Genomic DNA, 25,257 nt, shown 5'->3' on the forward strand with positions numbered 1-25,257 from the left:
TCGCTTCCCAGGTCATAGCTTCCGCTGTATTGTGATTCAGTGAGAAATCCCTCACCAGCTTGCAGCCCTCCAGTCTGAACTTCTCAGCCTCTAAAAACACTGTGACATAAATCACCCTTTATAAATTAGCCCATCTGTAGCACACAGAACATCTGAAAATGGATTAAGATTCCCAAATTGGAGACGTTCAATTAAATTGTGCCGTGGTTTCTAAGAGGAGGGTAAATCGAACTGAAGATGTAATGGTGGATGGGTATATAAGGGAGATTCCCAAGTGTCCTCTTTTCACAATGGTATGGCAATACTAAGAATAAGCATATAAGGTGAACTTTTCAGGAAGAAAAACTATTTGGGGATATTATTTCCTTGTGGCTATTTAGCAGCTTTCAGTCCTTATTCAGTGTCCATCCTAATGGAAGATACACTAGCAGAGTCAAGCTTTTATGTTTGTAACAGATTTGGGTTTCATAAAAATAAATCCAAGGAAGTTCTGAACAAGAACTACAGGAGAGCTCTATTGAATGAGCCACATGCTTCATTGTTTTAACTACTGAGCTGACTCAATGGTTTGTCTTCCTTCCGAGATCCTGGTCTTGAACAGTTTTTGGTTTGTTTCCATATACAGATCCAGGTCTCATGTCCAGTGTCTGTCACTACCCCTTGGTTTCCAGCACTGGCCAGGCTTGTACTAGAGGCCTCATTGTTTTCCACATTTTGGGTTTTATAAGCCATTTGTTGCTGACCCCAAATGCACCAATATCAACAAGAAGGCTCAGGGCCCAGGTTCCATTTCTTCTTAGGTCCTCCTGATCTTCTCAGATAGACATAGAACTCAAACTGGTGACAACCCTCATTTAAGAAAGCCGTGCTAGTCTCTTTTCTTCCCAGAATGTCTGCTGTCTACACTTGTTCCTTTGGGACCTTCCTCCCTTAGCTAATGGAGCAGAAGAGAATGTTATGTGAATCTGTCAAAAATTAATAAAAAGTTACCTTGAAAATATTCTGTCCTCACCCAGGTACCCCAAGTAAGGACTGTGAATGATGGAATGGTGCACCAAACCTGTTAACTTTCAGTAAGCCATATTGCAGAGCTACCGTATCTATTTAGTGTTTTGTTTTGTTTTCTTAGATGGTATTTTTCTCATCCTTACATGGCCACAGAAATCACCTGGAAACTTTAACACCACAAAGAATAGATAAAATTCAAAGATTTTGAGTTCATTGGTCAGGGTTCAAATGTCATTAGTCGATGGGAGGTTTGAGACAGGGTTTCTCCACGTAGTCTTGACTGTCTTGCTGGACTCACTTTGTAGACCAGGCTGGCCTCGAACTCACAGAGCTCTGCCTGCCTCTGCCTTCTGAGTGCTGGGATTACTGGTGTCCATAATCTCACCTGGCTAAAATGTCATTTAAAAAAAAAAGCATTAAAATGAAGTGGTACTCAACCATAATTACCTTAAACTTGGGGCTTTATCGATAATTTTTAGATGCCTTGAAGAATTCGATTTAGCATCCTTTTTATACACTATATGAAAAAATAATGGCACACCAGGTTTTCAGGAATGTTAGGGATGAAAGAAAATAAGATCATTTTGTTCACATTTATTACTTATGAATGAGTGGACCAGTATTTGCACACTCATTTTGAACATTTCTTATATATAAGATACTCAGGCCTTATTTTCATGCCTTCTCAATCAACCTTTCTCAGATGGGAGTGAGGGCTAGGAACCTGCATCTAAGCCACTCCTCTTAAGTGAGCTCCAGAACAATTATATTTTGAGCCATTAATCTTCCTAGGTGCACAACATAATCCCATAGGTAGTTTAAACAGTCATTCTCCCTAGAGTAGTGATATCAGCCCTGGACAGATCTGAGCCTCATGTCCAGATACAGTGCTGTGCCAGTCACATTGGAATCCCTTGCATGTGATGGACTGCACCAGGCATCTGTGTTTTTAAAGCTCCCTTGATGATTCCAATATACAGCTGTGATGGTTAAATATTTACTATTAACATGACTAGATCTAGAATCGTCATAGAAACATGCTTGGGTGTGTCTGAGAGTTCTATTTCCAGAACGTTTCAAATGACGAAAGGAAATGTCTTGTAGATATGATTGGAACCATTAACAGAGGAGTCTTGGATTGAATAAAAAGAAGGAAGCAAGCTAAACATCAACACTCATCTGTCTGCTTCCTGACTGCAGACCAGTGCCACCCGCCATCTTGTATTCCTGCACATCAGCACGCCCTTGGATACACATATGACCACACACATATACCACAAAACCTCAGGACGCATAAGTAAGAAAAGGAGGAAGACAGGTGTATAAATTGAGGTAAAGTAAGAGTACAGATGAGTGAACAAAGAGCCATAGGAACTCAGATTTCAATGAAGGCATCATTGAAGAGACAGTATTTGAGCTAAGTCCCCCTTACAGGAACTAAAACATCCTCCACGATCGTCCTTCTCTCTGTTTCATCTCTTTATACATTCATTCTCATTTCAGCTTTAACCCTACTGAACTTTCAGTTCTTTCAATGACCCACACTCCCTTAATCAAGTCTTCCATCTCATTCTGTTTTCCTCAAATGTTCCCTACCTTTTTCCTGTTTTCACCATCTACCTAGAAGCTGGCTTAGTGTCACTCCTCTCTGGCCTTCCATGTGATGAACTGTGCCTTTGCTGTACATGCATGGACCTCCTGTGGTGTACTGCTTAAAGCATATGCATCTTTGTGGCATATCTGTGACCCAAGACCGTGCATCCCATAAAAGCAAGGAAAAGGATTATCTGCTCTGCCATTGTGTCTCTGTTTGCAAAACAAGGTAATATTACTAAAACAACGAATGCCAATGCACAGGAAATGTGCTATAATCCCGTGACATTCTGTGGCTCCCTTAGAAAGAGGGGGAAAAAGGAGATTTCCAAAATACAGCTGAACCAGCAGAGTGCTTTGTAATGCAGGAAATGAATTTGATTGCTGAAGTCTTCAACAAACTCCCCAAAAGACCTGAACTTTATCTAGTAGGGAGTTGAGTGTCAATGAGCTTTTATGTACAAAGGTGTTAAAAGCTAGATTTGTCATTCAAGGGAGCTACTCTAGAAGCAGTGCAGTGGGTGGACTGAAAAACCAAAGGAGACCAGTCAGGTTCCATTCCAGTCCCACAGGTGAGAAATGATAAAGGCTTCCCTGAAAGGGAATTCCACACAGAGGACATTTTTCAGATAGAATCTATGGCGCTTGCTGACTAACTGCATGTGGGAGTGAGTGTGAAAGATGATGCCACAGTCTAGCTTGGGAATCAGGCTGCTAGGGGTCCTATTAATGGAACTAGAAAGTGCAGGAAGAAAAGATCTGGTTGCAAGGAAAAAAATCATAATGAGCCCCGTTTTAAACCTCCCAAGTTCTTTGTGCCCATGCCATATCTGGGTAGAGTATTTCATGTGCTGGGAATGCATAACATCTCGGCTGGTGTGTTAGTAATTGCCTATGTGCCTGGAGTTGCCCAGTTGAGTGCATCATCCTCTAGCTTATGTACTAGAAGCCAAGACTTTGGAAACCAACAGGATAACATTGATTTCATGATTTGTTCTACTCCAGGCTACAGTTGGCAATCAAAATCACTACTTATGGGGGAAATTCTCAGGACCTTTCTTGTTAATTTGCTTCACACACACACACACACACACACACACACACTGCTTGCTCAAATTCAGAAGTTTAAAATTTTCTCCCATAGTCAAGTGTGAGGTTATATTGTTTTTTCTCATTAGATTGTGAATTCCATGATTTCACAAAGGAAATATATTGTTCTTGATAAGGTTTACACTACATAAAACAGAAACTTAAATTGATAGCTATATGTATGGATGGATGAATGGACTTATAATCTTACGCAGTGATTTTTAATATGTTCTGTAGTTAGTTGCCTAAGAATTGAAAGCTTAGTATCCTACTGTTTAATGCCTAAGAAATTTTTCAGTGGGGTGCTGACTAGAGCAACTATGCGGGAAGGAGTCACTATAAATATTTTTAAATAGGCTTTCGTTACATTATTTTCTCTTGGCAATGTAAAATAATCCAAGGATGTAAGCTTTTTGCTGGCTATGAAAGATAACATAATTCTTGATACATTAACCTTTGACATTAATACTTGAAAACTCACTATTGCTCTAAAAGCTGATAGAGGAAGATGTGATCCGATCTCTATTTTGAGAAGGTAACATTGTAGAACATGCAAATAACTAGAACATAGAAATAAATGACTTCAGTCGGACAAATGATGAGGACCTGCAACAACGCAATAGTGGTGGGATGGAGAGAGCCAGTCAAATCATTTTCTCCTTCCAATATTTATTCTTAATATCATACCAAACTATGGGAGCCTTGGCAAACAAAAAAGTGAAGTTTCTTCCTCAAAGAGTTTATGATGAAGGAGCTGCACAACTATCAAATCATCAGATGAATAAGTGTGACATTGCAGCTATAATAAATGTCTACAAAAAAGAAAAGGCAAACTCAAAAATTAAAAGTCCTGGACAGTTGTAGTGGACACACTTCAGTATATAAGGGGCCAACGTAGAAAGGTCTTAAGCCTAGAATGCTTAGTGATTTTAAGGATAAAAAAATGCCATAAAAGAAATAAGTAAAGCCTTATGTTTTACAAGTTAAAGTGACCTTTGACCAGAAGATGAAATCAATAAGCTCTAAGTTATAAATTCTTATTTTACAATGAATCCCATCTGATTCTCAGTTGGAATGATGTAATCAGTTGCTTGAAATTCTGGCATTTTGCTGATCTGATAGTTTATATTGTGTCTCCATGTCAATTTTTCTCCCTACTCAGATGTCGCAAGAGCGATCGAACTACTGGAAAAGCTACAAGAGTCTGGAGAAGTCCCAGTGCACAAGCTACAGTCTCTCAAAAAGGTGCTTCAGAGTGAGTTTTGTACAGCCATCCGAGAGGTAGGACCCTGAGAGTTTAACAGCTGCACTCGGCCATATGTCTTCTGAGACATATGGCACGTTTTGCCATATAAACAGTTGAAATTATTAAGCTTGGAAGTACATCTTCACTTTCTGTTTTTAGCTCCTTGGACAGATGATGAAATATAATTTAGTCTGCTAAACTCTTAAATTAACCCAGGCGGAAATGATACATTTATATAAAAACCAAATGTTGATTTTATGATACCGGTGAAGAATGTGCTTCAGCAGGTGACTGTAGGTGTGCACTCTGGACCACTCAACAGTTACACGAAGCCACCTGGACATTCAAGTAGAAATAATCATAATTAATGAGATGATCCCTTAGGGGTACACTTGAGTAAATCTTTCATAGTTAAATCAGAAAGAGTAACTTCCTAGCAATTGAAGCTATGGTTACTGAAATATTAATGTCTAGTGTGATAATGGAAAAATCTCCAAATAGACTGCCATGCCTTTCTAGCAAATCTGCATGATGCTTCTTGGCTAACCATTGTTTTTGTTAAGGGAGGTAAAACAAGTGTGCTCATATGACAGTTTAAATTCCATAAATTGGACTGTGGTAGAATTAAGTTATTCAACTGATTAATTTAATTGCTCACAAGAAAATCTTCTTGATATATAAGCTATCTCATTTATTTAGTAACCTATTATCCTTCATCCATCACTCATTAGGTAAAAATTCATTAACCAGAACCCAGAGCATATAAATCAAGCATAGCTGTTATTTTATGAATCACAACTGATGGGTCGGTCTTCTGTTGGTCTCCTTCTCAAGGCCATATGAACCCACTGAAAACCAGGAAAGAGTTTGGTTTAGCACAGAGCACATGCCTCTAAGGACAGACAAAGCAGACGTCTGCCAACTTTTGTAACTCTGGGAGTGGATGATGCTGGCTTCTGAATCATTAATAGGTACAAAAGACCTACTTAACTGAAGAGATGCACATACTCTGTAGATATAAACTGTAGCCTCTGCAATGCACTGAGAGTTTAGATTTGGTGTGCATTTGACTTATACTGTGTTTGTGCTCAATGTCTCTCGGGTGAAGTTGTACACTATTTGCTTTTTGTTAATACCAAACGTAGCTTTAATAAATAAGTATAGTTACATTACAAATTTTCAATTTGTGAGTTGATCAAAGGCTTAAAAGCAATTTCACGAGCTGTACTAGTTCGATAGATGTCTTCACCTTGGTATGAAAAGTACAAGGTACTCAGAAACCTGTAGACTCCTCCCAGATAATGTCCTGTGAACTACGTGGAGGCAGCTAAGTCCTCCAGCCTCTTTCTTCTTCTTTTAATTGTGTAATCTCTTGAAACTTGGTAGGTATTTTTTCCTTTTTCAGAGACTCTATCATCTCTTCTGTGTCATACCATTCTGATTTCCCCAGGAGTGACTCAAGGACAAGGCATATAAAATATTTATCTCTGCTCAATAACCATATGGATCATGATCAGTTTTGAATTCTCTGTGTTGACAAGTCTTGCACTTTTCATGAAAGAAAATGGTGACAAGGAAGCCTATGATAGAGAATGGGAGAGTTGTGATACAGACAGGAAAAAAAAGAGAGAGAGAGAGAAAAGCAGAATCAGAGGGATTGGAGTGAGATTAAAAAAACAAACAAAAGCCAAGCCAAACCAAACCAAAACTAATTTAAGTATTGAAAACGTCACACACATCCCAAAGAGGATAGGATTCCAGGCACATCCAATCACAAATGCAAACCCTCAAATGCAAGAACAGTCTCAGTGCATGAGTGAAAAGAAGCAGCCCGAGGGCAGGCTACTTAAAGCTCCATAAACCATATGGAAACACTGCACTTTATTCTCTTTGAGACACTCTGAGAAAGTCTTGGCCTGACCTGATTTGTTGTGGAAAAGGGCTCTGTCACTGCTGCATAAACACACATGCTGCTACAAAAGTAAAAGCAAGAGATCAGAAACAAAAGAATGAGGATATCAAGTGAGATGGAATGGTGGCAGCAGTACAATAGCAGAATGTTGTCAAATGCTTTATATTTCGGAGGTGGAAATGAACAGTGTATGTAATATCTGAGAGATAGAATTATCAGTTCATCCTTTGTTTGGGGCTTGAAGATTGGATAGGCGTGTGTGAAAACGTTACAGTGAAGTTCATTGTTTAATATAATCAATACATGCTAACAACAAAGAATACAAAAAAGATGCTCAAAAAAAAAAAAAAAAAAGAGTATAAGCAAAATAGCTCCCTAATGCTCTACAAACTTCAACTTACAAAAGTAATTTTATGTTTGCACTGATGTAGATAGTCATAATTTTGTTCTCATAGTCAGTGCTTATTCCATAGAGATTATCATCTTGCCGGCACTGGTAGCAGTGGTGTAGATTTGCCTGTTCATCTACAACTTGCAGTTATCTTTATTATTATCTCCGCATGGCATTCCATCTGCTATGGAAAGCAATGGCAAAATTGTAACTAACACACATTAAAAAAAAAAAAGTCTTTAAATGGTATTCTAATGGAAATCCCTTCAATGACAAATACACCAAAGAATAGAGTATAGGCTGCCAGATAGGTGAATCAAAAGCCAATAAAGGAAAAGACTTTAGGAAGTCTGGCAGCGAACACCTAAATGTCAAATCAGCTTGGGCCAAGAATACTTTTATTCGTGGTCTCTGTATGACTGGCATGGAATATGAAGTATCTGGTGTTCGTTTATTTAAATAATCTTTAGGATTTTTTGTTGTTAAATCATCTGGGTTTTTTTTTTTCCCCCAGAAATATCTACTACCTAAACTTCAAACTGTATTATTGGTGATAGTTAACAGAGAAAAACCAGATACAGGTCACACAACTGCCAATAACATGCTCAGAGTAAGAGGTAGAGTGAGGTTTCGTTAAGAATGCCTCATAAATGCAACAATTACTAGTGTATGATGCGCTAATTTCATATTTTGCTACACAGTAGGATGAGACCACTGAATCAACTCTTGACATATGTACAGTGCTTCTAATAGAAGCGTTTAATGACGTTTTGAGCTTTAAAAAAGTCAATTCTCAGAAAATATTCAAAGTTTTCTTAACTTATTTTCTGTTATCTGTAGTACTAAAGTCTGCAAACAATGCCCAGACATGAGTAGTGAGAGGAGAGCACACCAGCCACTAATCTGCCAAGCCACACATGGCATTAAACTTAGCACACAGACAGAGCCGCTGCCTTTGTGGTTGTGTTTTATTGTTGACAGATCTTGAAAGAACCCAGTCGATGATTAAACTGCTCCCATATTGGGAGTGTAACTTCAGAATGCATGACTAAGAAATGGTATAATATGTGATACCACATTTCTATGATAAGATATATCTATTCAGGCAGATAAAAGAATATTTACACAAGACTTTGAATGAGAGATGTAGTAAAGATTGGAAAGCACTGGCCATTGTGTGTGTGTATGTGTGTGTGTGTGTGTGTGTGTGTGTGTGTGTGTGTGTGTGTGTGTGTTATAACTCCAACACATTTTAGCTCTGCATTGAATAGTTAGCTAGAATGGCCTAAAATTTAAAGTTTGAGGTGCAAATTTAATAATTCCAAAATAATTTTATAAGAGCAATTTAATAGCAAGATAATTGCCAGGATATGGGATTTCCCCTTAATATTTCATGTCCCTCACTCCCCAATATTTCATGTTCATATGTGTATAAGATAAAGAAGGGTATGAATGACCATATTTAAAAGACCATCCATTCATAGTTCTGGGACGTACAATACATGCTGCTGTAGGAGAAAAGAAATCATCAATGTGCCCCCGCTACAAACCCTGCAAGCTGCAATAATGATTTGTCTGCAAGACATGCCCACTGGTACAATAGTGGCATGAATGTTAGGGGAGCAATGAACCACATTTTATTAGATTTAAGGCCCACTACGAGTTGGAACTCATACCTTATATTGAATCAACTCTTGATTCAATACCTTATATTGAATCAACAAAGAGCCTGAGAGAAGATAGATCGCAGGACCTGGTGGGGGAAACCAACATCATCATTCTGCTAAAGAACACAGCAATAAAACGACTCTTAATGACACATTGCTGTGCTCATAGATCAGCCCATCCCACAACCCTTGGCCGCTAAGCTTGTTCCTGCAGTAGACAGCAATTAACAGAGACCCACAACTGTTTAATGCCCAGAAAGTGAGGAATTTTAGCGTGCTCTGCCCTAAATGGGATGGTTATCACACCATTCCCCTCAAGACTCATGGATCTATGCAGGAAAAACGGGAGAACGATTGTAAGAGCCAGTGAAAGTAGATAATTTTAAAGAAACAGCATTTCCTAGACACACCTGGGTTGATGCACATGAGAAGTCACAGAAACTGTGACAGCACACACAAGGTTGGCACAACTCAACCCAAAGATAATCCCCGTATTGAAAAGGGGAAGTGGTCACAACGTGCTATTTCAAGATAAGAAGCCATTCGCAACCAATAGCTGCTGGAAGATGAAAGGAATCCGTTTTCTTCAGTGGAGTGGCAGACACTGGGTGTATCAATCGCCCTCTAGGACAGCCCCCATGATTAGCAGTAGATGGCAGGCACAGATTGCACTCCAAGATTTTTAGTGGCCTTTTCTTTTGTTCTTTCTTTTGTTCTAAGAGAAAGAATATGAGGTTTGAAGAAGGTAATCCAGGAGGAACTGGGAGACAGGAAAGAAGATGATAAAATGTACTGTGTTAAATTCTCAAATAAAAAATAATAAAAATAAACTAAGCAATTAACACACACTCATACACAAGAAGGAGAGAGAGAGACAGAGACAGAGACACAGAGACACAGAGAGACAGAGAGAGAGACAGAGAGAGACAGAGACAGAGAGAGAGAGATAGACAGGAGAGAGGAGGGAGAGGAGGAGAGGGAGAGCGAGAGAGAGCGGGAGAGAGAGAGAGAGAGAGAGAGAGAGAGAGAAGAGAGAGAACATTCAATTTCAGCAACTGAATACAAATTATTTTCATAGCCAAAGTAATAAAAAAAACTTAACTAGTAATTTGGTTTCCATGGCCATCATCCAGGTTGTAAGGCATTTGTGCTTCTTATTCCCCAGGATCATGTGTAATAAACTGCCAAGACTGAATCCCAGGAAGGATGGCCTGCAACATTTATTACTCTAATATGCATGTCTGAACCAAAAGTATAGAACAAAATTATAGTCACCCGGATTATTTTCTTTAGCCAATCACCGTATATTATGTGTTCAAATGTTCTAATGTGAAAAAGCATACCACCTCCACTTGCATAGTATTCTGTCTTAGTCTTTAAAGTTGAACAAAAATATACCAATTCTCATCGGCCGCTTATCACAACCTACATCTGGATTTCTCCATCCTCATTAAATGTAGATGTGGTTATCCTGTGGCGTGTGGGTGGAAACATTATCATGCTCTGTTCTCCACTGGAAGCAATTGGGTTAGTGAATGGCTCACCATATTCTCCTCCTTTTCCTAGGGAGTTTGCGATATGTTATCAGCCCCCCACCCTAGGATTTCAGAGTGAGAAACAGATGTCCTAGTCAACCTTAATGAACACATAGGCAAAGCAAGAAATTAATACTTATTACTCCCTGTCCTCAATACCTTAGGATTGTTGTTCCATCGCATAACCAAGGCTATCCTGACTGACCAAATACTACAATCAAACAAAATTTATTTTGGTAAAAGTTTACAGGCAGTATCTTTAATTGGTACAATGTACATCCCCCTCTTTTTATTAAAAGAAGGCTGGGTGGCTGCTTATTTTTACATTCATAACATTGACGAGGTTTTAGTTGGATCCCCATATCAAATACAATACAATAAATAGATAAATATAAATAAATAAGTGTGTGTGTGAAATTAATAGTGAGTGTAGGTCCCTACGGCAATTGTGTACCTCATAACTATTGTTAAGAGATGTGAGTCATAGGTTTTATTTGCTTCTATATTGTTTCTCTGTTCCTTTCTTTTGTTCCTGGGAATAGAATTCAGTAGCTGTCCATTACCAACCTATTCCCCATGCAAATTTTATACCGTATCTCTTAAAGGTATAAACAAGATAAAAGAAAAGACTATGAAGTTTTTCAGGCTAATATTTAGTAAGACATGTTTTTTTTTTCTCCAGAGTTACAGTCTTCCCCAATGTGTGTTGGGCGGAGTACATTTGAGAAAATTCCTATGACACATCTGTTGAGGGTGTTCCGTGCAGCGCAGTCTGCTGTGGGAACCAAAATGTGGACAGCAGCTTCATGAAGAGCTAATTATTCTTTAGAAGATAGAGAACCTGGATTTCCTAGAGAAACATGTACTTGGGTCAGTAGTGATAAAGAGAGAGAACAAAGATAACAAAGAGGAAGAAACCGGGAAGAAGACAGAATGGAAGAGAATTGGGAATAGGAACAGATAAGAGAGAGGGAGGAAAGGAATAAAAGGAAGCACAGGCAGGTAAGCAGTATTATGGATTAATATAGTGAATCGAAAACGCACAAAGATGATTGCCAATCCATTCAGGCAAACCTACGTCAGCTCCCTTGCTAGGTTACTTAATTATATAATCTTTAAATGTCTTCAGCTCTGTGATCTTGATTGTATCTTCTATTTTTAAAAAATGAGATAAGACAAAGATAACTTCATGGGAAGAGTAAGTAAAATGAAACAAAGTATTAAATATTTTGACACATATAATGCCTAGCTAAGAGCAAACACTTAGCAAATGGCAAAAATTTGGAGGAAAGATTTTCCAGGTCTTGTGATAATAATTAAAATATCTGATATGTTTTAATAGAAACATTAGTTAGGACAAAGAAAAGGGTATCTCTGCATCTTTTTTAATCAAGGAAAAAAATGGAGACGCTCGTAAGGGGTCCCAAATATTAAGAGAGATGTTGATGCACAGTATTGCTTTTAGATTAACTCACTCAACATAGTAAAAGACCTGGATAACTTGCCCCAGCAATGACAACGCAAGTTGAGTGATGTTGGCATGAGGAGGGAAATCATGTGCCGCTTAAGACTAGTTAGCCAATTTGATTGGATAAGGGGAGAGACAAAAAGTCATGCCACAGCGCCGGATGAAAAATTAAGAACGTAGGACACCAAAGCATATGTGAGAACATCCACCAATGGGCTCACTAGAAGTGAAAGTGTCTTTAGCAGCAATGACAAAGGTAAGAGGATGTGTTTCAAGCCACTTTAGGACAGAGAGGTTTTGATTTTTATCTGTATGATATGATTTGATGCCTGATATATGTATTCTTTGCATACTGATCAAATCAGTTTGGTGAGCATCACTCACTGCCTTCATCATGTCTGGGAATACTGCAAAGCTTCTCTCTAGTCATTTTGAAATATAAAGTAACCACGATTTCCCTAACGTGCAGCAGAACACAGAACTTCTGTGAAAGCCTGCACTCCGCTTTCCTCTTCCAGATGTTGTTTTTCTTCTTTCCCTCTAATGAGCTGCTGTTAGAGTTCACATCTTAGTGAGATTATGCAGCGTTTGTTGTCCTACTTAGCATTCTACTTTCTCTAACAAAACACCTGAAAGAAGCAACTCAAGAGAAGAGAGAGGTTTGGGCTCAGGGTTTAACAAGGCATGTGGTCCAAGCACAGCGGATGAGGAGGGAGCTGCTTGCTCTGTATTCTCTATCAGGACACAGAGAGATGAAAGCTGGCACAACTCTGGTGGTCTTGCTTGGTTTTATTTCCAGTTTTTATTCAATTAACAGTATAGTTCCTCCATCTTCAGGATGGATGTTCTTTTCTCCCTCGTATATTCCCAGATGTGTGTCTGCTAGTTAATTTAAAATCTATCCAAATTCACCACCAACATTAACCATTGCATCTGTTCTTCTGTGCTTAGCTTCCTTCAGTCAATGTAATGTCCTGAAAGTTCAACCATTTTGTCTCAAATAATAGGACTGCATCCATTTTTTTATGATCGGATACTATTCTTTTGTGTATGTGTACCACATATCTTTATGTATTCATCTTCTGTTAGAGATTTAGGTTTATTTTAGTATTTTAAAGACCTCTATATGTATTTATTTATTTGCGTGGAGGGTCATACCCTTGTACTAATGTGGAAGACAGAGGAAAAATGGCAGGAGTTGGTTCCTTCCTTCCACCATGTGGGTTCCAGGAATTGAATTTGGATTATCAGGCTTGGTAGCAAGTGTCTTTACCCACTGAAGTGTCTTGTAGCCTTTGTTTTAATTCTTAGTTCTCGTGAACTGTCCTTCAATAAACACAGAAGTGCAGATATCTCTTGCACATTCCACTTGAATTTCCTTTGGGTATATTCCCAGACTGGAATTGCTGAATCATACATTGGTTCTATTTTTAATTTTCTGAAGAATTTTCATGACATTTTTCAAAACAGTTTTAGATATGTGCATTTCTATCAACAGTGTTCTCTCTCCATCCTGAAAAGTTTTGGTTATCTTTTCTCTACTACTGTGAGGTGATCCCTAATTGTTGTTTCATTTGTATTTTCTGGGTGATGATGGGCTTTTGTATGGTTGAAGAATTGTGTATTAATTAAGCTTTTTCATTCATTTTTTTTACATTAAATTACAAAAAATTGCTAAGTTTCTTAAATATTCTAAACATTAAGCCCTCATTAGAGGAAGAGTTTGTTCATGTGTTATTGTGCCATATGTAGGTTTCTGTAACAGGAAATCCTAAACTGAAGATCATGTATAAACATAGTAAATTAAGAGCTAACACACAGATGTATTGTATATACATGACACTTTTTATATAAGTTTTGTTTCCTTCCCTTATTGTGCAAAAGCTACCCTGTGCATGGTGACATGTGTGGGGGTTGTTTTTTGTTTGGTTTAGTTTTGTTGCTTTAGTAAGTTTTTTTTAATGCTTTTCTTTATTCATGGGCAGAGTAGCATGGGTTCTTCATGCACAGCTACCATCCTTGTAGTGTGAAGACATACAGGACACCACCACACTCAACAGAGCTAAAGGAAGTGGTTATGCACGTCTCATTCTCTTCACATTAAATTAAAATTGGAAACTGTCAAAGGAAAGAAAGTTGATGGCCTTCACATTTCCTTTGAATTTATTTGCATTGCTAAATGGAACGAGACACAAAAGCCAGACTGTTCTGTGCTAAGGTTCCTACCAGTGAGCGTACATAATCAGGAAAGCTAATGCTGAGCCTCTTGAAACTTCATCACACAGTGTAGATTACTGTTTCACCTTAGAAAAGCCTCAAACTTTACAAGGAAGTACATTGCTCTATTTATATTTGTCCCATCATGAAAGTCTTGACACTTTTACCTAAAACAAAACAAAACAACAACAACAAAAAAGTAACTCAAAAGAGCTTTATCAACTTAAGTGATCTAGAAATGCTTAAACTAGTGGGTAGTTCAAAAAGAGGAAAACTCAAGTAAAGCTTCTATTCATTTGATATAACCTCCTCCTGAACTCTGACATTTTGCTAATATTTCGAAGCCAACTGTAGTGAAAATAGCAGCTGTGTCATTCCCATTTTGTGTGCAACTGGGCAAAAACTGTCATTGTTTCTGAGTTTTATGTACCATGTGAGGCTAATGACCCATGGTGCATATGAGTGATGCTTCCGGATACCTTTAAAGGCCACGTTCTTCCAACAGTGAACTGTATTTTTAATGAAGCAAAAGTCCTAATGGAAGAAAAGCCTTGGCAGAGCCTATACATGTGCAGTACATATGCAATGTCTCCATCCAAAGCCTAGCTCTCTTAGTGTGCGGAAGCCAGAGGCACTTACTCTTTTTGCCATCAGTTTGCATTAGTGTCAAAGCCTTGCATCTCCCTAACAGATGTCTTGCTTAAGTCCTTGAAAATGTCCTAGTAATTTCATAGTGATATTGTTAGAACTATATTCTCAAAAGGCTTTTTTTTTTTTTTTTAGAATTTAACTAAGGGCATTGTTTTAGCTACCTGAAGTTTTATGGCTTTTCCAGAGGAAAAGTGTTCAAGTATCTGGCTGAACCAGGGTCAGAAGTTTCAATATTTTTTGAGTAGAAGGAGAAGAATCTTAAAACAATTTGACTAGAGAATTTTATTTTATTTCAGTGGCAGGACTTTGTTGTAAATGTTAGGCTTAAAATTGAGGTCTAGCAATTCCATATTCTTGCAATTACAGTTTTTCCTTTGGTCGGAAACTCTGAATGCCTGCTGTTTTAGAGGGGAAATTTGAGTTGAAGACAGGAGAGCCTTCCCTGATACAGAGAGGTCAGGGAAGTTAAAAGCTACCTCCTGCCAGTCATCCTCAGGGAGCTCCACCAACACCAGGGAAGAGAACAGAACTCTTCAAAAGGTCACTTCTCTTTAGAACACTCAAATTTGAAAGAAGGATTTAAAATGCCTCTTTTTGCTAACAAAGGCTGCTGATGACAACTTTTCAAGTTGATTTTATTTCCCTTGAAAACACAACTCGAATTCAACTGAAGTTTCTTAGAGAAAACTCACATGTCCCAATGAGAGCCATTCTACGTGTAGTGGGTATTTGATCCTCTTTGCTATTAAAAGTCACATACTTGGAGCACTCACTAATATTGAAATGGGCACAGAAGTGCTTAAAAACTAGGAATAACACCAACATTTTCACGTAAAAAATTCTCTAAATTTTAACTACTCATTGAACTTTATACACAAAATAAAGCTTTTTAATCATGTGATTTGTAGATTTGTCCTCACTGATGTCCAGGAAGTAGCCTTTTTTTTTAATTAATCCTTTGCAGTATATGAAATAAAATCAAGGATAAATGCAAGGGGCTGGTGGTGAATAAACACTTAAATATATTTTAATCCACTTTTTCTGGTGATGGAACAAAGAAAAAGAAAAAAGAAAAGAAAGGAAATCTGGGGCTGTGTAGTTTTTAAAGAACAAGCACTGGAGATCGAGATGGCAGCATCTAGGTCTATTGGGTCTTCTTGCCTCATACCCACAGGCAAAAGGACAAGGTAAGAATCTAGCTTAGCTGCAGGAACCTATTTTATAAGGACTTACTCCCTCAAATAAATCAATAGCTTTCACGGCTCACTTATATGACAAGTCTTATTCCCCAAGCCTATCGTATTGAAAACACCTGAGTTCTGGCAACGAAACATTCAAACTTTAGCAACACACAACAGTGGATTTTTAAAAAAGATTTATTTATTCATTATTATATATACAATGCTCTGCCTGCATGTATGCCTGCACACCAGAAGAAGGCATCAGATCACATTATATATGGTTGTGACCCATCATGTGGTTGCTGGGAGTTGAACTCAGGACCTCTGGAAGAGCAGTCAGTGCTTTTAACCATGGAGCCATCTCTCCAGGCCCACAATAGTGAATTTTATTTAAGGATTTCATTAGAGTCTCAAAAACACCCAATGCATACCTTTCTATTATTCACCCTCAAAATAAAGACTGTTCCCCAATAAGAGATTATGAGACCAACATGAAAATACTGTTCTACTAATCATTTCTCTAAAGTCTCACCAGTTCTGTCTATTGGTAGTTACACAGCCTTGATTTTCTTCATATGGATCATGTATCAATTCCATGAAAAGAAGGCATCATATGTGGACGATAGAAATATGTGAATTTTATGTGTGTGAGCGCAATAGAGAGTGCAGGCACAGTGGAATATTTAAATGTACGTGAGACATTTAAATGTGCACCAATTGAAAGCAAAGACATTTGAATATTCACCAGTAAAATGGTATCTCATTGCAGTTAGAATTTGTATTTATTTGATCATTAAATTGCTGAACATCCTTCCTTATAATTACTGGCCATATGTGCTTCCTTTTCTGTTTTTGCATAAATGCTATACATATCAAAATAATAATTATAATAACAACAACAAAGAATAGATGTACTCACTTCAGTTGCTTTTGAGGAGGTGATTCATAATTTCACCTGGGAAACTGCAGCACAAGAATGATGTCCTCACTCATTAGAAAAATAAATCTAAAAGTACAATTGTAGTTCTGTTTCTGCAGCTTTCTCTGAGTAGACAGACTTTTTAAAAATAATATATAAAGTGCTTTCAACACATCACTTTCTGGAAGCAAGAAGAAGGTCTGTGTGGCAGGAACTTTCTCACACTGTAATTGCTCTAATAGGCCATTGATCTTAAAGTTATCTATCTAAACAGGCCCTCACAGTAGTGTGCAATACCACTGGAAGCTGTTAACATCACTGTTGGGTAAATGCTGAGCCCAAACTTTCATTTGCTATTACAAATGATAAACTAAACAGGACCATATTTCAAGAAGCTTGTAATTACATGTACTTACACAGTAGTTCAAAATAATAGACTCCTTGGAGAAGCTGTATTTTATATCAGTTAAAGGAAATGAACATTCTGTCTGCTGGCGAGATCACAGAAGTAGAAATCAGAACTTCTATTTTGGGTACCATCGATGACAACTATTTCTCCCCCTTGTTGAACAAGTCACTTAACCTTTTCTTTAGTGTTGTCAGTGTTGATAGAGACAAATCTATTTATATAATCCTACTGAAATTGTTAGCTTACCAATTGTTATTTCTTCAACCAGCTTTCTGTTATTCCTGACATTGATTCACATATGTCAAAAAATTAAAATTGCTATCATATATAATTCAAATATATGCAAGACAACTATTTTCTTCTATCTTTTTTTCCCTCCATCCTCCCTTCCTGTCCTCTTCACTTGAAGGGACATATTCCAGATTTAAAGATTTAAAGACACACACACACACACATTACTTATTTTGAGTTTATTTATTGAGTATGTAATAAAAGTTATATTAATTCATTCATTTAAATTTTTTCTTAAACAACGATCACTATTAAGATTTATGCACTTGGTAAGTGAAGGCTTTTGTGGGACATGCCCCTTGGGCTAGTATGCAGATATAAGTGAGTATATACCATTTGATTCTTTCTGCTTCTGGGTTAACTCACTCATTATGATCATTTCTAGCTCAATCCATTTATCCACAAATTTCGGGAATTCCTTGTTCTTAATAGCTGAGTAGTATTCCATAGTGTATATGTACCACAGTTTCTTTATCCACTCTTCTACTGAGGGACACTTAGGCTGTTTCCATGTTCTGGCTATTATGAATAAGGCTGCTATGAACATGGTTGAGCAAATTTTCTTGTTGTGTGCTGGAGCATCTTCTGGGTATATTCCAAGGAGTGGAATAGCTGGGTCTTGAGGAAGCCCTAATAAAAGGATCCAGAGGGTCCTAGAAATCTACAAGTAGAACAATATGATAGGCAGATTTGGGCCCAGGGGTCCCACTCAAACTTAGGCACCAGCCAAGGACAATACAGGAGGTAAACTTTAAGCCCCTTCCCAGATCTAGCCAATGGTCAGAATATTCTCCACAGTTTAGTGGAGAGTGTGATACGACTTTCTCACGTACTCTGGTGCCTCACATTTGACCATGTCCCCTGGAGGGGGAGACCTGGTGGCACTCAGAGGAAGGACAGCAAGTAGCCAAGAAGAGACTTGATACCCTATGAGAATATATAGGGGGACGTAATCCCCCTCAGGAACAGTCATAGGGGAGGGGAATAATGGGAAAATGGGGGGGGGGGAGGAATGGGAGGATACAAGGGATGGGATAAACATTGAGATGTAACAAGAATAAATTAATAAAAAAAATAAATAAATAAAGTGTGAACCAGAATAAAAAAAAAAAAAAGATTTATGCACTTTGTGTGTGTGTGTGTGTGTTGGGGGAGGTGTGTGTGGGGGGGGGTGTGTTGATTCATTTGTTTTTACCATGGCATAAAAATCTATTGTGAATGATAGTATGCATCATTGATGGTCATTTAACTTATTTCCATGTCTTCACTATAAGTAATGCTACATATGTGTCTCACATTGGGTGACCACAGACTCTCACACAGAAATGGGTTAACAGGTAAAAGAGCAATTAATATTAAAGACAATGAGGATCGTAGAGATGTCACAGCCATAGAGCTTGCCATGTAAACATGAGGGTCTGAGTTAGAATTCCTGGAGCCCACATAAGCAAGAGGGAGACAGAATTCCTGGACGCTCATTGGCCAGCTAGTCTGGAATAGCTCATTGGCCAGCTAGTCTGGAATAGCTCATTGGCCAGCTAGTCTGGAATAGCTCATTGGCCAGCTAGTCTGGAATAGTAAGAGGCAAAACAAGAGACTGTCTTAAACAAGGCTAAAGAAAAGGACAAGTGGTCTGCCTCTGCTCACATATACCATACTCACATACATCACACACTCACACACACACACACACACAGGCAAATTTTGTTAATTTGGTTTTTGCTTGATTATTTGTTTGTTTGTTTGTCAAAACACTATTTTTCCATGTAGCCCTAGCTGTCCTGGAACTCTCTCAGTATACCAGGCTGGCCTCGAACTCACAGGGATCCGTCTGCCTGTGCATCCTGAGTGCTTACATTAAAGGTATACTCCACTACCAACCAGCTGTTAATTTGTCTTGATGTGCCTTTCATGAACAAAATTCTTGATATTACACATTCATTTCTTAAAATAATCTCCATTCTTTGAAAACCTATTTTCCAAGCCTAAAGTCCAAATACTTACCGATATTTTCTACTAAAGTAAAAATTTTATTTTTCAAACATATGCAGCTGGAGTTTCCTTTTCTGTATAGTATGAACACACATACAAGTTTATATTTTGACCACAGGATAAATCTTTAGTTCTGACTTCACATAGTGACTAAGCTATAGAGCCTTTGAATCTATGACATGATTACACATCATAATGTACATACGCAATTTGCTTCTGGGTTCTCTGTTTAACCAGTCAGTTTATTTATCCCTTCATTAAAACCCACTTATCTTTCTCAAGAGAACTGTTGCTATGATTATGGTGAGACAGATAGCATCTAATTTAGACTATAAATATTTTCACTTTTGTTTCAGTGAGAAGTGTGTGTGTGTGTGTGTGTGTGTGTGTGTGTGTGTGTGTGTCAGTGTCAGAGCAGAGAGGCAAACAGGGAGAAACACATGCATACATGCACACAGAGGTGGGGGGGGCAGGGACAGAAAGAGAAAGGGGGGGCAAAGATAGTAAATGTAAGATATCCATGGATTTTCATATATATACAATGATGAGTTTTTGTTATAAAAAGGGACAATACAGGTGGTAAACTTCAAACCCCTACCCAGATCTAGCCAATAGACAGGACATTCTCCACAGTTGAGTGGAGAGTGGGGTATGACTTTCACACGTACTCTGGTGCCTCATATTTGATCATGTCCCCTGGATGGGGAGGTCCGGTGGCACTCAGAGGAAGGATAGCAGGCTACCAAGAAGAGACTTGATACCCTATGAGCATATACAGGGGGAGGAAATCCCCCTCAGTCACAGTCATAGGGGAGGGGAGTAAGGGGAAAATGGGAGGGAGGGAGGAATGGGAGGATACAAGGGAGGGGATAACCATTGAGATGTAATATAAATAAATTAATAAAATAAAATAAAATAAAAATTATGATGACTCCAGTTCTCCCTTGTGTATCTGAGGCCTAGTGGGGAAAGAAAGACATAGAACACAGTCTAGTCTTGCTTGAAAGACAGAAGTTTCAAGTTGATGATTTATTCCTTTCCATTTATTCTATTAAAGTTAATTAAGTTTTAGGAAGAGTCAGATACCTCATGAGACAGCCATGCCCTCTATCTCATTACAATAGAAAATGAGTATAGAGGATGTCTGTCGGGAAAGTAAATGAGCAATCAGCAACTATGTGTTCTGTGTATGAATAAGTTGTATGGATTTTCATATAGAAAATATCTAATGTATTTGACACAATATTAGCAATATATATGGGGTTAAACAGAAGTTGGCACAGATGTCATTATTCTGTTACTTGCCTTTGAAGAATTGTTACTTTCTTCAAAAGTTGGATGAAATTATTGAGCCCATTTCCAGGAAAATGAATATGCTCAAATGTTTTTCTTAAAGCCTAGGCCTCCTGCACAGATGTAGACAATGGGCAGCTCAGGCTTCATATGGGTCTCCTGGTAAGAGGAGCTGAAGCCGTCTCTGGCATGGACTCTGTTGCTTACTTTTGGATCGCTTCCCTCTGGTGGGGCTGCCTTGCCCCTGCCACAGGGGAAGAGGACATACTCAGCCCTCATGTGGCTTGATGAGTTAGTGGATTGGTAGTAGGGGGGCTCCCCTCTTCTGAGGTGTAGGGGAAGGGGGGTGGAAGAAGAAGGATGGAGGGTGAAACCAGGAGGAGAGGAGGGAGATGTAATGTGAATTAATTCAGTAATTAAAATTCATGGTTTGGTCATTTGAAACTGATCTATTATCATATTTTGGTATAATAATTTCATAGATGAGAAAATGAGGTTGAGAGATTTTTAACCAGACATCAAAGCTAGTTGCTCTCTGAGTAGCATAAAATCAAAGTTGTCTTTGAAAGTATTTCAAAGCTTAACAAACATAAAAATTACATGAGTAGCCAAGCAGAGAATAACACAACAGAACACTTACCTTACGTTAGTTATCTAAGACACCGATTTATTGTCTTCAGAAAAATGTTTGTCCCCTCCTCTGGCTTTCATCTAGAAATAGGCCAAGGGAGAGTAGCAATGTAGTCCTGGAGGCCTCAGTAACTGACTGAAATATATCCTTGACAATAAGGAACACATGTGTTGCCCACGCTAAGTGCAGGAATGATCCTTACTCATGAGGGCCAAGGAGAATTGAGATTATGGGAAGCCTCAGTCATATAGATTTGTTTCCCACTGATCTCTTTGACATTGTTTTCTTTATACTTTTTTTTAAAAAATAGGGTCCCACTGTGTAGCCCTAGTTGACTTGGAACTCACTATGTAGATTGGGTTATCCTTGAACTCACAGAGACAATTGAGGCATTAAGTTGAGGAGTAGATTCACTAATCTACTTTTCATTCTACCTGACCTATATATTTCTATATTCTCTCTTCTTTCTTTTCAACCTCTATCTCCAAATCTAAGAATGGAAGATAAAAGAAAAGAGAGACATCCCTGAGCCCAGACTTGTTTTCTCTCTAAATAAGACCAATAATAACTAATAATCAACTACCATTGAAAACAGCCCTTTATAGCCCAAGAAAGCAACAAAAAGCCTACCCAACCCCCCTTAAAGGAAATGGGGCATTGTTTTCTTAAGGTTTCTTCTGGCGGATTTGGAACGAATAATACCTTTGTAGGGGCCCAAATAAAATTGGAGAAATGGTTAAACAGGGTAGGAATAGTGTTTGTGGTCCATTTCTGAATGTTCAGAAATTCCAGGATTAATTAGAGTCCTGTGTGGGACAGTGTGAAGTGCTGGACCAATTGGGATTGGAAGCTTTCTTTGAAGGTGTCCTGGGAGCTGTCTTGTTCTGATGAGGAAAAGCAATGGAAGCACTTGGTGCTGGAACATGAAGGATGCAGGATGTCAGTGTCCAGCATGCTGAGAAGAATGAATCCTGTCAGGTCTGATCCAATGTCAATGTCTGGTTCTTTTGTTCTGAAAACATATAATTTCTCATAAGCATTATACACTCTTAAAATTATAAATGCATAAGATGTGAATGATGCACAGAACAATTAAGGCTGGTTTTATGCTCTTTGTATGAGCAGGAGAAAAAAAGGACAGCTGTAAATCTTCATTCATGCCATACAAAGAATGGCATTTAGTAATAATTCATAGGGGTTCTGTAGCCAACAAGAAGCAATGTCTATGCCTAGACAATCATGTCTCAACCAGTCTCAGAGGTATTTCCACATAGTGGGATTAGCTATGTAAGTTACCTTCTTGTTCTGCAGTCTAAATTCTTCACATGCTAATTGTATCCCCCTCCCTCATCCCCTCCTGATCTCCTGTCCCTCCCTCATTCCCTCTCCCTCCCCCCTCTAGTCCTCAGAAAGGGGAGCCCTCCTCCCCTAACATCTGACCTCAGCCTAACAAGTCTCATTTGTACTACCTGTAACCTCTTCCTCTGTAGCCTGGCAAGGCCACCCTGCCAGGTGTAAGTGATCAAAGTTCGGAGGTCAGAGTGCATGTCTGAAGTAGTCCCTACTCTCCACATTGTGGCACACAGAAGGAGACTGTGCTACTACATCTAAGCAGAGGGTCCAGGTCCACATCATACATGGTCCTTAGTTGATGTTTCAGTCTCTGCATTGTAGTGTAGTTATCCTGTATTATGTGGCTAATATCTTCTTATGAGTAAGTATATACCATGTGTGTCCTTCTGAGTCTGGGTCACCTCACTCAAGATGATCTTTTCTAGGTCCATCATTTGCCTGAAAATTTTAAGATTTTGAGAAAGGCATTTTTCAAGATCTTCATGACATTAGGACTTCAAGTAATAAAATCACTGAATCATACTGGGTATTTAAATTTTTATGTAAAGAAAAATAAATTTCTTTAATATATTAAGAAATAAATACATAAATACACTATACATTAATCTTAATACATTAATAATCTCCTAAATACATTAACTTAATCAATATAATAATGAAAATATATGCATTATTCAAATTACAGCTTTATAATACTCCAAGTTCTGGGTTCAGTTCACAATTTGATCCTGTAACTATGCAGTGTTCCAAATTTGAATTTCCATAAAGTAAATGCTGGCCTCTGTTAAATCATTGCTTTAAAGGCAATTTTAGGACATTTATCCCTACCTATAGACTCATCAGTAGATAATCATAGTGAACAAATAGTGAAAACATTTCAGAATAAATTGTTGTACTTTATTGTGTGTTTTAGAAAATATTACTGTGTGATAAAAGAATTAGAACCTATTTTCCCCTTTACTCCATACTCAGTGATGAAAAGTTTACATTGTATTAGAAGAGTCTAGAAGCACTTCACCATGTAATATCAACATTAGTTTTAAAAGCTATTTTACAAGGTGTACCTTATTAAACGTGAGTCTTTAACTAAACTGTAGATATCAGGATATTTTGATTAATCAAAGAAAATGTCTACATATATTGAACTATTTGTTTCTTTTCTATACTGATTAGAAAAACTTTTATTGAATTCTATGTCAATTGGTTGGTACCAATGTTCCTATTGACAACTAGGGTAAAAAAAAATAAAAAAAGGAAAGCTGAGGTTTCTGATTACAATGACTAATTTAAATATACAAAACTACCTTGTTGGATTTGAAAGCAACTGCATAATAACCAATGTTATTTTGCTTTGAAAATTGAAATATAATCTTTTACAAATGCTATTTTAGACACTGCCTTTCTTTTTTTTTTAATTTTTATTAATTTATTCTTGTTACATCTCAATGGTTATCCCATCCCTTGTATCCTCCCATTCTTCCCTCCCTCCCATTTTCCCCTTATTCCCCTCCCCTATGACTGTTCCTGAGGGGGATTTCCTCCCCTTGTATATGCTCATAGGGTATCAAGTCTCTTCTTGGTAACCTGTTATCCTTCCTCTGAGTGCCACCAGGTCTCCCCCTCCAGGGGACATGGTCAAATGTGAGGCACCAGAGTACGTGAGAAAGTCATACCCCACTCTCCACTCAACTGTGGAGAATGTTCTGCCATTGGCTAGATCTGGGTAGGGGTTTGAAGTTTACCGCCTGTATTGTATTTGGCTGGTGCCTTAGTTTGAGTGGGACCCCTGGGCCCAAATCTGCCTTTCATAATGTTCTACTTGTAGGTTTCGAGGATCCCTGGATCCTTCTACTTTGCTATTCTCCCATGCTTCTCTCATCTAGAGTCCCAATAGGATGTGACACTGCCTTTCAATACACATATTTTCAGTTTAATGTCACAGGTCATTTAGGAAATAACATCATCAAAGGATGTATACTAGTTCCAAGGACAATTCCTGCTCCCTCCTGTTCTCTTCTGAGCTTCCTTTGCCCTGGCCTTTAAAAACAAAGCAATAAATTACTAGCCAACTTGCTTTACCTTCTCTTCCCTCACCTCCTCTGTCCTCCAGAACACCTGGAGGAGGAAAGCAGCTGACGCAGGAGATACTTCCACAGAGCCTCTGTTCTCATTGTTCTTGACCTAGAATCCTTTATATCTGTCTATGGTATTTCACGGTGCTGATTTTATATCCTTGGATAGTCAACCATTTCTTTTGAGAAGTTCTTTACATTTATGATAAAATGTTGGGCTTACCATTACTAAAGTATACAGATAATTCCTTGGGATCTTTATCTGCTGTTAAATCTTATCACATTAGTAGTTTTCAAGTACAATGGAAAGTCATGCCGTATATATATATATATTCATTT

General features: G+C 38.1%; 1 protein-coding gene across 5 annotated transcripts in view; it reads left to right on the top strand.

Annotated features, from left to right (window-relative positions):
- The window catches only part of Lin7a (lin-7 homolog A, crumbs cell polarity complex component), a 137,902-nt gene that overhangs the window by 46,978 nt on the left and 65,667 nt on the right, over positions 1 to 25,257 (top strand). For 2 of the 5 annotated variants that reach the window (XM_051139924.1, XM_051139922.1), the window contains exon 2: positions 4,853 to 4,971. In XM_051139924.1, the coding sequence (XP_050995881.1) occupies positions 4,853 to 4,971 (119 nt within the window). Of the gene's footprint in view, positions 1 to 4,852; positions 4,972 to 25,257 lie in introns of those variants that run through there. The other 3 variants (XM_051139923.1, XM_051139928.1, XM_051139927.1) reach the window with 2 other exon arrangements.

Source organism: Acomys russatus, chromosome 31 (assembly GCF_903995435.1).
Source record: "Acomys russatus chromosome 31, mAcoRus1.1, whole genome shotgun sequence".
Lineage (NCBI taxonomy): Eukaryota > Metazoa > Chordata > Mammalia > Rodentia > Muridae > Acomys > Acomys russatus.